We start from the raw sequence: 13,723 nt of genomic DNA on the forward strand, positions 1-13,723 counted from the left end.
GGGATTGCCTTTTTAGCTGTTTTAGATAAATACTGTGTGAAAGTTCTTGCCAGTCTAACAGAGAATTGAATTAGCTCGAAAAGACCCTTTTTTTAACCTTGGCTGAGAAAAAAAGGTTTCTACTACATAGTTTCGGTGTTGCTAGTTAGGCGATGCCTTGCTGAAACTGACGAGCAATATTTTGGGCTGAGAGGAGAGAGGGAATCAAATACAAGTCTCAGTCCTGTTTCAATGCTTTTGTGATGAGTGACTTTGCAGCCAAAATCCCGATGTAAGCCAACGTTGTGACTGTAAGACCTGCAATAAGGACTGTATTGTCGTATGCTGAGTGTTGGACTGTGTACACACGCACCCTTATAGTGTCCCAGTTGCTTTCGGTCCACACCGGATCTACCATCCCCATAGAATCCGACGAGTTCTGAGGCAGAATCGTCCAAGCTTCATCTTTATACTTCAATCGGGTTGAATAAGCTGGAACATACCTGCCAAAACCAGCACTTACAATGTTAGTGTTTGGATTCCGACAACAAACTGGAATAGGCCACACTATCTCAGGCCAACGGAAGAAGAAAATGCTGATAGGTTCAATTCATAGGTCAACAAACCAAAGATAGACTCTCTCCAATTCTAAAAAAGCTCCATTTCTAAAGCCTATCCTAATTAACAATTCTTATCAAGTGCCTACCAGACTTAAGACTTGCATAAGACAGAATTCGAGCATGCAAACCAAAAATGCAATTTACAAGCAAACAGAGTTTACCTGGTTGTGGAGATAACACATGTTCCCTCCTTGTTACTCTCTGCTTTAATGCACACTTCGTCGGTTTTGCTACAGACTCCTTTTGAACAAACTGAGGTTGTGTTTCCCTTTTGGACAGATGTTTTATCCGCAAGAAAGTTCCATACAAATCTAGATACATCACCGACATAACCAAGGTAAGGTTTGGAGGAAGGTTCTCCAAGGATGACGCCAGCATAGTTGCCTGGGCATTTGTTTGTTGGTGAAATGTAGTCTTTTAGCAAGTTGCAAGATAAGCCCGGTTCACAAGCTAAAAGACAGGTTAGAAGATCTTCAACGAAAGAAGGATTGACATGGATGGATCCCAGAGCTGAATTACTTGCATCTTTGTCTTCACTTGCAAGGATGTAAAGTGTACGGGCCACAACAGAAGCAGCAGCTACTACAGATGAGGAGTTGATAGTTGCTGCAATACAATACCAGAAAGAGATCAGAAAAGAGCAAAATGGGGTTTAGAGCAAAAAGATGAGAAGACAGGCTGTGAGTCTTCTTACACAAGTCATCTAGGTGACTATGGTAGAACTTATTCACAAACTTGGTATCAAAGTCTTCAAGAATAACACCTGAAGTCTGAGGGTTCTGCAACAATGAGTAGGATGTTACACCATTTTCAGTTTAGGGAATCTGGTTCACAATCCCATAACATTAAAGCAAGTATACTTCTCCTTTCATATTCGTGATCAACCAGAGGGGACGTATTTTAAAATAATTACTTTCTCTTTCAAAGTCAGAATACACGTTTGAATTGTCTTTGCATCTATTTACTTGGAATATATATTGTACCTTTCTCATGAAAGCCATCAAGGAGGATGGGGGTATTCCAGGGTTTGCAGTATCAGCTGAAAGAATTTTGATGTTCTTTGATGCAAGTGAATCCTCAGCTATCTTTAAAGCATCCAGTGTCATGTTTGTAACTGAGGAAACCTAAAGCAGAACACCAAAAGTGGATGTTAAGTTGCCTATAGTTTTCACATTATCGAACAAATTATGTTAGAGTTTCAGGGTATCAGGAATTTCTCACCCTAGTTTTATGAGCGAAGAAGGTGTTTATCCCTTCACTTAAACCTTTTCCAACGGATCCTATTTCAAGCACCTGTTAGATAATAGAAGACATAAATTTGAATTTGATCTTTAGATTTAGAGTATTGTGAACCTTCAATTTCAAAAGGAACACTAATAAGCAATAAACTTGCTTTCCGCACTACTAAGGCACAAATACGTTGTAGCAACCATGAAACACATGCAACATTTTTCACAATGGATTTCATGCATACTAGCTGCCTCTACCAACTTTGTGCTACTTTGTCAGATCAAAACAATAAAGATTACCGTTTCAATCGGAGTATTGCCAAGGCCTGCGACAGCATCTGAATGCAGATCTAATTCGTGTAAGAACCTCCTGCTGCCAAGGTAACCCCACGTCTCTCCGGTCAGAACCAAAAACACAAGCTGCATTCATTTACGATATACATGTAGAACTATAAGAGCATGAAATAAAACTAAATAACATGGTACACTGATGATGTGTGCAAGAAACTCAGATTTGGCAAATATATTTATTCATTGGCACCTGCTTTTTGAAATTACTAAAACCATCAACTCGAGAAAGAGCATCAACTGCTCCCAAAAGAGCTACCAGACCCTGAAAGAAATAGAACACATTGAGCAATGAATCGGGAAAAGAAGAATAATTAAACGCATTCTAGTTCAATCCACAAGCACAAAATAGCGATATCTCACAGATATTGGTGAATCTGCACCAAAACTTTTGTCACGGAAAAATGATGCAGAATCCATGGAGGCCACAGTTAGCACAATTGGTTTGCGGTTGTTGGAAGACGAAACACTGATTGGTGGAAGCGAGGACCAAACACTGTCCTTCACAACAAAGTTATTAGAAAACGAAAGGTATCCTTTAAAAGGTTTCTTATGTCTTGAAATCACACAGTTATATAGAAATTTCAATCTCCTAAACTTTTACCTATATCCTCCCAATGGGAGGCAAGTTCCTTCCTGCAAACAAGCCTCCGAATTGTGTGTTCCAGCTTTGGTAGTCTAACAAAAAATAAATGAGAAGCGGATGTCATAATCTAAGTCAAAGTAAAGATCCATAAAGCTGGTTAACATTCCAGTGAGCTACAGTGCTAAAGCGAAATACCTCCATAACCATATTGAATTCAGCAACATCACTGGTATATGTACCATGCTTCATCTTTTTCTTGGAGATGATCTGAACAGATATATTAGGATGTCAAGATATAGTTGATAACCTGAAAACGTGAAGCTATCCACATAAACCATACACATTTAGAATGCTACCAACACAGCAAAATATAAAGCTAGCTTCTTGACAGAACCTCAACTGGTAAGAACAACAACATATGAGGTTCTGTCAAGAAGTGATCATTTGTATTCCTCTTTAAAAATGGTTAATCAATGTTTAAAATTTTTTATGCAAACTAGCTAGGAGTAATCATTTCATATGACTTTGACGAAACAGAATCTAATGCACCATTTTACAGCCATATTTTCATCAAGCAATACTGCTCTTAAGAGTGTGACGAACGGTCATAATGCCTCTCTAAGGCTTTAGTTAATTACCTCATATTTCTAAATGGTAACCCATTTAGTTATTCTGACAACACAAATAGAAACATTTATAATTTGCAAAGAATTCAAATTTGAAGGTTTACCTCCTGCACAGCTGCTATACCACTTTCTGACAATAAGTACACAGGAAAATTATAATTTTTCCACATTATGCTTGATGCCTGCAAATAATCATTTTTAACAATGGTCAATTGCCAGAGTCTAGAGACTTATCGCTTGCAACTACATTTTTCTCTATGAAAAACCAATAAGAGGAACTATCATTTTATGAAGGTAGATAAGTATGCAACTGATCTATAGGCTTCTTTATAAGTGATCGTCTGGACAGATACATGCATTGCTCTTCTAAAATGTATACAAAAAATAAACCATAAGAAAAGGATTTATGGTGTCTGTGTGTTAGCAGGTAGTTAATTATAGTTCGAGAAGAGAACAGTATATAACTCGGAAATGCTTGACAATGGATTTGGTGATAACTGATTGAAACAATTTCCAACCCACTACAAAACTGTTCAGACAGGATTTATGGTACCGTACAGCTGAATTCCATTTGTAGTCAACATTTTCATAGGGTGAAAACTGCGCTTGAGGAAACTTTTTGTCAGGAGAAAAGCCTACAAGAGAGAAGAAAGAAATACTAACGCCATGAAGATAGATAAGTATCAAGTACTTTGTTTAAGGGAAGTAAGAAAACACAATCAATGTATAAGTCAACATCCATTCAAGTTGACAGATCATAAATATGTGGGTCGCCATAGTACCTGTTAATTTCTGTTGGAAATTAGATCCTGATTCAACTAGAACACCACCAATTTTGCTAGCAAAGCTTAAATCACTCGAAACCCTGGAAAAGGCACAAAGAGGAGCGATCCTGTGTCATTTCTATCTGAATAGAGTGTCTTAGTGATGCACAAGTCTAATGAAAAATGCCAGAAGTAAGCCAGACTGCAGGATTCTAGTGTAAACTGCTTCGAGGTATACCCACATTTTGTTTGTCGAATGAAATTAAAGCAAAAAATCCAATGAATCACAGGTTTCTACTGAACAATACCTAATCCATTTCTGATGCACCAACAAACAAGTGACTACATTTATAGCAGATTTTTAAAATGGTGATAAGAGGGCATACTCATTCCAGTCTGTTATTTCACTCTCAGGGAGAAAAAGAAGAAAACAAAAAGTGTTGGCCTTAAATACTAAAGTACCAGTGAAACTCTACAACCTTGTATAGACGTTATTTTTGAGGATGTAAGTGACTTTCCAAAATGGCTGATTTGGCGAACACCACAAGCTAATTCTTTGTTTGACGTTAAGTAAACACCAAAATGAGAACCACAACTTTTTCATGCATATGTAAATGCTGCTTAGCAAGGAAGGGGTAAAGCACTAGTCCACATGTTAAGAGACTATAGATACAATAGAATGACAAAGGAGACATGCCTGGTAAAGAAATCTTCCATTTCATCGACTGTAACCAAGATAGTGTGTGGCTGAACCAAATCTTTAACGTCTTTCAATTTTATGATGGGAGCCACCACCTTATTCAATCCAGGATCTGAGTAATAATAAACATAAAAGTTAAGGGAAACTAATCGAATAATACCAATCAGTTAAGAGGCAGACACAAAATAAGCTTACTTGAACAACCAATCTCTCCAGAAAGATTGAGAAGGCGTACACAAGGATACCCATCAACAACAACATACATTAGCTTCTGAAGGTCGGGAACAGATTCAATAGATGATATCTCACCTACACCACAAACGGGAAAACAGTAAACCACAAAATATTGAAATCAAACAGTGATCAGATAGATAAAAGTGATAATCTAACATCAGTGAATCAAAATTACAAACCAAACATTCCAAGATGAAGTAAATAGTAAAATGTTATATCAAAATCAACAAAAGATGAGACCAATTGGGACGAAACTCACCAGCGAGAGAGACATGAAGAGGAAGGATTGAAACTAGAAGAAGAGCAAAAGCAATAGCAACAAGACGAGTAAGTCCCATTGCCATCATAGCTGGCCCGCCGGAGAGTTGAAATCAGCGGGAAGCTACCTGGAAATCATCGCTGCAGATAAGATCAGAAATGTGACCAAATTTCATAAGAGATAAAACAAACGTTACGGGCCCAGAAACGAGGAAGAAGCATCAGTTCAAAAGAAACAGTACCTAAAAAGGGGGAAATTGGAAGAGAGAGAGAGAAGAGCTTCGATTCGCCGGAGATAAGAAACCTAGTTGAGAATTACGCGGTGGGAGTTAGAAGAGAGTCAAAGACTGAGAATTTTTCCGGTCGATTCGACTTTCAAAATCAAAACTCCCCTTGAAGGAATATAAAAAATTAAAAATTGAGCTACTCCTCTTTTTTGCAGATTTTGATATATTAAATTATAATTTTTTCTTTTCTCATTCAACAACATTTTTTATGGGTAAAAAGCTACATACTTATGTCATATTATGCTTCTAGATTCGTTTTTCTTTAATAAAAAAATGTGTTTAAAACATTTACTTTTTTTTTTTACATAGTTGTTTCTTGTGTCAATAACATTAAATTAATCGATTGGCTCTCTAATAAAACAAACTAAACAAATATTGTTACCAATTACTATATATAACAAAATGTGGGAAAACACGACCGTTATATGTTAGTTTAAATTATTTTAGTAATATTTCGTCGAGTAATCAGAGATAACAACAGAAACAAAAAATGATATTAATTTCTAATTTGTGAAAGAAAAATTTATCAATGATTAAATTTAATTTTTCTAAATTGTATAAGATAAAGTAGATTATGTATAAATTACTTATTAAGTAAGAAAACTAAAAAAATATTAACAAAAAAATTGAGAGAAATTATATCTAATTTTCATCCAATTTTGATATATTTTTCTTTTTGCATAAAACTTAACATCAAAAGTCATTTTTGTTTGTTTGTTTGTTTGTTTGTTTGTTTGTAGATTGTCTGGTGGTATATATAGGATCGGGTAATTTACCTTTAATTGTATAAGATGGTGGTAGCATCATAAAAGGGTCCCTCCTCCTCCTCCTTTGATAAGTCACTTGGGGGCATCTTTTTAGGTCATACAAAAGTAACAAACACATTTTTTACATATTCTCTCAACCTGAGCTGCTGCGCGAAACACTTCTTCCTCATCCTCCTCCTCTCCGTAATCCTCAAACAAATTAGGGTTTTCTTCCGGCAGCTCTCTCTCTCTCGCTCTATCGCCTTCGAGGTATCTTCTCTCTCTGTCCTGTTTCATCTCATTGCGCCTGTCTTCGTCTCCTTTTCGTGTATCTTTTTCCGTTGGGGATCCAATTTTTTCTTCTTTGGAAATTGGGATTTTGTTTTGGTAGCTCTTCGTATCTTAATTGTAAAACTGAATCTGTTCTCAGTTGTGTTGTTATCTATACCAATGATTGCTAAGTGTAGCTGAAACGCATTTGATAGATATTACTGTGAGATAGTTTAAAGCTTTGTCTGGGTGTTATCGGATTGTTCTTGATTGGTATCATTGTCTGAGTAAATCAAATAGAAATTGTAGTTATAAGCTGAGGGGATTCTCTTTAACAGGTTAGATTGGCAGCATAAATAAAAATTCAACTTGCAATTGTGTGTTGGGAGATCTAACATGGAGCTGAAGTTTTCTAAGTGGGTTGTTCAGAGATACTACTTTGTCTTGACCTTCTTGTTGCCATGATTTTTTTTTTAAACCTTCTATGCATCTATCTAACCAAGTCCTATTGATATCATGGTTTTTTTTTTTTTTTTTTTTCCGCTCTCAGGGATCATTCGTTTCTTATTTTTTTTTTTTGTTTCACCTGTTGAGCATTTCGTCGCCTTCTTCTCTCTTTGTCTATTGTTTGTCACCTTTTTTTGGTTGGGATTCTTTTTTTTAGCCGCATTATGGCCGAGCGTCAATTCAAACCTTTTTTTATTCTTCTTTTCTATTCTATCGACCTCTTATTGTTTCTTTTCCAACCTTTCCACGGTTCTATTCTCTCTCTCCCCACTTGCTTCTTGCTTCTGTGTCTCCTCCACAGTTGTAGTGCAAGCCTTCTTTTCTAGATTCTTAACATGTCAAGGACGAGGACTGCTGCTTCAGAGGCTCACGATTCCATGGAATCCGAGGAAAGGGTAGACCTTGATGGTGGTGACAATGATCCTGAGGAGATTCTGGAGGAGGAAGTTGAATACGAAGAAGTTGAAGAGGAGGAGGAAATTGAAGAGATAGAAGAGGAGATTGAAGAAGAGGTGGAAGTGGACGAAGACGAGGATGATGATGCTGCTGCAACTGAGGAGGAAGAAGAAAAGAAAAGGCATGCTGAACTCCTTGCACTTCCTCCGCATGGTTCAGAGGTTTATCTTGGAGGGATTCCTACTGATGCTACTGAAGGGGACTTAAAGGGCTTCTGTAATTCAATAGGGGAAGTTACTGAGGTAATTTGACATTTTTGTTTTTTACCCAAACTATGGTTCTGTTTTCATTTTATCTTTGTGCTAACTGCTGAGGTTGGTGTGATGTCTACAGGTTAGGATAATGAGGGAAAAGGAATCTGGTGATGGAAAGGGGTATGCATTTGTAACATTCAGAAACAAGGACCTAGCAGCTGAGGCAATCGAGAGTCTAAATAATACTGATTTCAGAGTAAATTCTATGACACCCAATTCTTGATTATATTAGACTCATTCCATTAAAACTTATAGATAGCTTATAATTCTCGGTGGTTGGTAGTTTCAGAATTTTTTGTGGCTCTTATTTGTTTGTTTATTTAATGTTATTCAACAGGGTAAAAGGATAAAATGTTCGACTACCCAAGCAAAGCATCGTCTCTTTCTTGGTAATGTTCCTAGAAATTGGATGGAGTTAGACATTAAGAAAGCAGCCAATAGAATTGGTCCAGGCGTCCAAATTGTCGAACTTCCAAAGGTTAGTCTCCTGCAACTTGGATAAGTTTCAGTCTGTAGTGTATATATACTTAAATCTGCAACTTTAATATCATATTCTTGTTTGACTGTAACTTGCGATTGTGAATATTCTGTAGAAATTCAGTTTAATATCAGTTTTCTATTTGATTTTGTAAAATCACAGGAACCACAAAATATGGGCCGGAATCGTGGATTTGCTTTCATCGAGTATTACAACCATGCATGTGCTGAATACTCGAAACAAAAAATGTCAAATCCTAGTTTTAAGCTTGATGATAATGCCCCAACTGTAAGCTGGGCTGAATCAAGGAGTGGAGGAGGGGACTCTTCGGCTTCCCAGGTTTGTTTCATTAGAATCTTTTTTTACAAATAAATAATAGAAGCAGCAACAGTTATCTAACCAACAAAGTGCCACTACCAAGAAATTATCTTCATGGAGACATGTGTTCTGCGTTCAATTGTTTTTCCTTCTAAACCTTGAAAAGTGATCTTACTATTATGCTGTGTCGAATGATTGCAGGTAAAGGCATTGTACATCAAAAACTTGCCCAGAGATATAACACAAGAACGTCTCAAGGCATTATTTGAACATCACGGGAAGATACTGAAAGTGGTGATTCCACCAGCCAAACCGGGAAAGGAAGACAGTAGATATGGATTCGTGCATTACGCAGAGAGGACAAGTGTCATGCGAGCTTTGAAAAACACTGAAAGATATGAGATTGATGGTATGCCTGGTTCATTCAGAATAATTTTTTTCTGTTTACATCTCCTCCTTTGATGTTTCAATTCTAAAATGTATCCCGTTTATATACAGGTCATATGTTGGATTGTACTCTTGCAAAGCCTCAAGCGGATCAAAAGGGGAACACAAATACAGTTCAGAATATGCAGAAATCACAATTGCAACCAAACTATCCTCCTCTTCTTAGTTATGGCATGGCTCCTAGTCCCTTTGGTGCTCTTGGTGGATTTGGAGCTTCTGCCTACTCACAAGTGAGATTTCTACTATTTATCAATCATATAATTATGTCTTGAGAAGAACTTTATGGATATAATTTCTGAGTATAATTTTGTGGGAATGATACAGCCATTAATGCATGCGGGAGGTGCAGCTGGTGGAATGTCGATGATGCCAATCATGTTACCCGATGGAAGAATCGGATACGTCTTGTAAGTTCTTGTCTATATACTCGTATACTGATCTCATGTTTTTGCTATTAGACACATGTACTCATCCGATGTATTGAATGTAATAGGCAACAGCCTGGACTGGCGGCTGTGCCGCAACAACCACCACCAAGGCATTCACCACCTTATAGAGGAGGCAGTGGTTCGAGCAGCAGCAGCAGTAGCAAACGAAGTAGCGACAACGGTAGAGGACGAAGCCGTTACAATCCTTATTAGAAATTTCAAAATTATGTCTCCTTTATTTGGGAAAAAAAAAAAAAACACTCCCAACAAGCCAGCAAAACAAAAAGCCAATTTTAACCGTTGTGTTGTCTTCTTTATGCCATTTGTTTTGACTCTTTAAGATTTTGCGGGGTGGCAATGGGGAATCCGTTTAACTAGTTTTTTTTTTTTTTTTGTATATTTATGCGTTTTCAGTTATTGTTTAATTGGTTTATATATGTCCTTTTCCATTCATGTATGGTCGAGGCTTACTAGTTACTTAGTCGATATGCATGAAAATCCCATTAATGGCCCAAACTAGGTCTCGTTTAAATTACCATAATGTCATCATCTTAATTGTATCCGCCGCATTATCCAAAACCCTTCCCGGCCGGCTGTTCAAATTCTGCATCCTCAACAGCCGTCTAGTCTCACTATTGGTGAGTTTTAATTCAATCTCTTCTGTTTTTTTTTTTTTTGTACATTTGCGAATAGAGCGTTTGAAACACGAGTGTAAACACTAGGAAAGCAACGCCATTGCTGTCTCTCTCTCTATCAAGAACAATGAGAAATCGAGGTGTGATGAATGAAGATAGGTTGAATCAGTTGCCTGAAGCTTTGATTCTGCGGATCTTGTGTTTTCTTCCTACAAAAACTGCCATAACCACGAGTGTTTTGTCTAAACAATGGCGTTCTCTTTGGAAGCTGGTGCCGAATCTAAAGTTCGATTCTGACGATCACAAAAGTGAAGACCAAACATTTTCAGAGGGTGTTTCCAGGTCGATCCTTTCACATAAAGCTACCGTTCTAGAGAGTTTGCTTCTGAGATTTAGTTTAGATAAAGTTAGTCCTGTAGATATAGGACTTTGGGTTGGAATCGCGTTTACTCGACATTTGCGTAAATTGGTACTCTATGCTTCATACCCTGCGCATGATGAGACCTTCACATTTCCGCCTAGCTTGTGTACTTGCAACACACTTGAGACTCTGAAACTCTCACTTGGTATTATTGTAGATATACCTTCTCCGGTTCTTATGAAGTCTCTTAGAACTTTGCACCTTGGGTTTGTGAGCTACAAAGACGATGAATCTTTTCGTAACCTGTTAGCTGGTTGCCCTATTCTTGAAAATTTGGTTTTGGATCGAGGTCAGTATTATGGTGATGTTGTGACTTTCGTTATTGAAGTCCCGTCTTTGAAGAGACTTGAGATTTATGATGATAATTGTGACGAAAGGTTTGGAGGATATAGAATTAATGTCCCCTCTTTGGAATACTTGGCATTCCAAGAGTTAAAGGATTTAGAGATTAGTCTGAATGCGCCGGAGCTGGTGGAGGTTTATATTATTGGAGGTTCTTATAAAATCGCTAATAAGTTTCTTGGATCGCTTAAGTCAACCAAACGTCTTTCTTTCGATTTATTACCCTTGGAGGTAAGTTTCAGCGCTGTTTAGTGTTTTTGGTCATCTCATTGTTATTATAAGGTACCAAAATAACTGTTTCATGTACAGATTGTGTATCCAACTAGTAGTATCTTCTATCAACTGGTGAATCTAGAGATGCATACACGTAAAAAAGGGTGGTGGAATGTACTTACGGTCATGCTCGAAATCTCTCCTAAACTACAAGTCCTCAGGCTCCTTGATGTAAGATATTTCATCATTATTTTGGATGGTCTCTCTCTTTGTGGTTATATTTTTAATAGTCTACTTATGATATAGTACATTCCATTCATCTTGTCTTGTTTGTCTCACCAGTATAGGAATAAAGATGATGATATGGTTGGCGGGAAATGGAATGAACCAAAGTATGTTCCTGTTTGTTGTGTTTGTTGTGTTTGTTGTCTCACCTCGAGACATTTGTGTGGGAATAATATGCTTGGGATAGACAAGAAGAGCAAGAAGTGGCTGCATACATTCTACGGTACGCAAAACTGTTGAAGAAGGTAACAATCTCCACTAATCCTATCGATTCAAAAGAGCTAAAGAAGTTGGAAGAGAGACGTAAGATGCTCAAAGAGATGGCTAGTGTGGTCAGGGCTTCCAATTCTTGCCACATTCCTTTCGAATTTAACATATAAGAGTCAACTCTTCATAGAGCCTGTTGGTTAAACATAGGGATTTACATGGGTTTTGGATATCGGGGATGGTTTCTATATATTTTGCCATTGGATATTGAAAATTTTCTGAATTTTATCATAATCTCTATGAGTGATGATGATATTGATAACACCATCTTGGGCTTTTTTTTTGTTTTTTCATTTATTAATAAGTAAACCGGTTGGGTTCGGTTCGATTTTAATTCAGAACCGGTTTTGAATTAAAAAGCCTAGTCTCTTTCAGTTGACGAGCTTTAGTGCTCAGCTTCTACTTGTTGAATTTTGCGTTAAGAGCGATTGAAGTGCGATTTTAGCTTCAGGGAACAGCAAAAACCTGAAGGGTGTTGTTACCGGAAAAATGGAACAAGAACAACGGTAAGTTTCGTTTATTTCGTTTATGTTTTGCATGCTCCAAACCCTAACTCATTAGTCTTTTCTTCTTTGGTTTTGGTGGGTGTAATTGTAAAGTGAGAGAAAGCGAGGTGTTGTGAAAGAGGACTTGATCAGTGAGTTGCCTGAAGAGTTGCTTCTACATATATTGTCGTCTCTTCCAACAAAAAGAGTGATAGCCACGACTCACGAGTGTTTTGTCTAAACGATGGAGATCTCTTTTGGAAGATGGTACCCAAACTTCAGTTTAAGGGAGAGATATTGGTTTAGGATTTAGAAAGAATTTTAATGACTTTAAAAGTTAGGTAAAATATGTTGTTATTCAATCAAGACTTTTAAAAACTCTATAAAAATTTGGTGTTATTGGTTGTGATTTGTAAAAAATTATCTAAAATCTTGATAAATCTAGTGTTATTGGATTAAGAGTTTTATAAAGTCATTAAAAGTTTTATGTTATTCAAGTAAAAGAAAAGAATCTTGGATTATTAATGAATTCAAATTTTATGTTATTGGTTTAGGATTTTATATCATTTCCTTAATAACAAAAAGTCATGAAAACTCTTTCATCAAATAGAAAGATTTTACAAGATTAGAAAAAACAAATCATCAGGATTTTAAAAAACTTTCTAAATAATCTCTTGGAATCCTTCATTTTTAACTTTCAATTTTCTATGATTCTAACAATCAACAAAAACATAAAGTCATTAAAATTCTTTCTAAATCCTAAACCAATACCTCCCCCTAACTCTTAACTTTCATTATATACACATCAATTTTCGGAGAATGTTGGCAGGACTCTGTTTTCACACAAAGCTCCGGTTTTGGAGAGTTTTCATCTCAAAGTTAGTAATAGATATAGCCATAGCCGTGCATGTGATGATATAGATTAGCCTTGCGAGTTCGGGTATACGGGTCGGGTCGGGTCGGTTTTTTCGGTTATTCGGGTATTCGGGTTTTCAAAAAATCCACCAAACATAACCGAACAAAAAATCGGTTCGGTTTGGGTCGGGTCAGATGAGAGTTGGTCTTGGGTTTATCCGGTTTAAATCTTAAAACCGATTGAAATCGGTACAAATCCAATTTAAACCGGTTAAATTACGGTATATTTCGGTATAATTTTTGTTTTTATTAAAAAATCGGGTTTCGGGTCGGGTCGGTTTCGAGTCGGGGACCGAACTAGATTTTCAATCCTTCCGAATAAAACCGAACCCTAAATTTGGTTGAACCGAAACCCGAAAATTTCGGGTCGGGTTGGGTCGGCGGCTTCGGGTCGGGTTAAAGTCGCATGCCGAATATAGATATTGGAGTATGGACGGAAATTGCATTTGAACGTCATGTGCGTGAGTTAGTGCTCGAGATTTGTTCAGAAAGGCCTGTTAGATTTCCAACTAGCATGTTTAGCTTTAGTACTACACTTGAGACCTTGATTCTCAAGTATTCGGTTCTTGTGGATGTTCCTTCTCCAGTTTGTATGAAGTCCCTCAGAACTCTTCACCTTGATTCT

At 37.1% G+C, this 13,723-nt stretch overlaps 3 protein-coding genes across 6 annotated transcripts; 2 read left to right on the forward strand and 1 right to left on the reverse strand.

The window, feature by feature from the left end:
• Positions 1-70: 70 nt before the first annotated feature.
• On the reverse strand, positions 71-6,359 carry LOC104781114 (nicastrin). Of its 2 annotated transcripts, none has more exons than XM_010505709.2 (17): positions 5,587-6,359; positions 5,346-5,485; positions 5,048-5,161; positions 4,850-4,964; positions 4,171-4,253; positions 3,947-4,023; positions 3,493-3,570; positions 2,958-3,029; positions 2,781-2,854; positions 2,540-2,672; positions 2,370-2,441; positions 2,129-2,248; positions 1,821-1,892; positions 1,583-1,723; positions 1,294-1,378; positions 761-1,205; positions 71-482 (listed from the first exon to the last, which is right to left on the reverse strand). In XM_010505709.2, the coding sequence occupies exons 2-17, from the start codon at positions 5,431-5,433 to the stop codon at positions 218-220; spliced, it is 2,034 nt and encodes a 677-aa protein (XP_010504011.1). In that variant the 5' UTR covers positions 5,434-5,485; positions 5,587-6,359; the 3' UTR covers positions 71-217. The 2 variants fall into 2 exon arrangements, with proteins under 2 accessions (XP_010504011.1, XP_087367535.1); XM_087511409.1 differs by having other exon boundaries at positions 5,346-5,472; positions 5,587-5,832.
• LOC104781115 (heterogeneous nuclear ribonucleoprotein Q) lies at positions 6,245-9,912 on the forward strand. Of its 3 annotated transcripts, none has more exons than XM_010505711.3 (9): positions 6,245-6,647; positions 7,456-7,852; positions 7,944-8,060; positions 8,202-8,342; positions 8,505-8,681; positions 8,862-9,069; positions 9,159-9,337; positions 9,432-9,514; positions 9,601-9,912. In XM_010505711.3, the coding sequence occupies exons 2-9, from the start codon at positions 7,490-7,492 to the stop codon at positions 9,746-9,748; spliced, it is 1,416 nt and encodes a 471-aa protein (XP_010504013.1). In that variant the 5' UTR covers positions 6,245-6,647; positions 7,456-7,489; the 3' UTR covers positions 9,749-9,912. The 3 variants fall into 3 exon arrangements, with proteins under 3 accessions (XP_010504013.1, XP_087367536.1, XP_010504012.1); XM_087511410.1 differs by having other exon boundaries at positions 6,416-6,647; positions 6,986-7,852; XM_010505710.3 differs by having other exon boundaries at positions 6,418-6,647; positions 7,198-7,852.
• Positions 9,913-9,997: 85 nt separating this feature from the next.
• Positions 9,998-12,072, forward strand: LOC104781116 (FBD-associated F-box protein At3g52670-like). Its single transcript, XM_019244755.2, has 3 exons — positions 9,998-11,164; positions 11,243-11,377; positions 11,489-12,072. The coding sequence occupies exons 1-3, from the start codon at positions 10,298-10,300 to the stop codon at positions 11,669-11,671; spliced, it is 1,185 nt and encodes a 394-aa protein (XP_019100300.1). The 5' UTR covers positions 9,998-10,297; the 3' UTR covers positions 11,672-12,072.
• Positions 12,073-13,723: the final 1,651 nt, after the last annotated feature.

Source organism: Camelina sativa, chromosome 4 (genome assembly GCF_030686135.1).
Source record: "Camelina sativa cultivar CO46 ecotype springtype chromosome 4, ASM3068613v1".
In the NCBI taxonomy this organism is placed as follows: domain Eukaryota; kingdom Viridiplantae; phylum Streptophyta; class Magnoliopsida; order Brassicales; family Brassicaceae; genus Camelina; species Camelina sativa.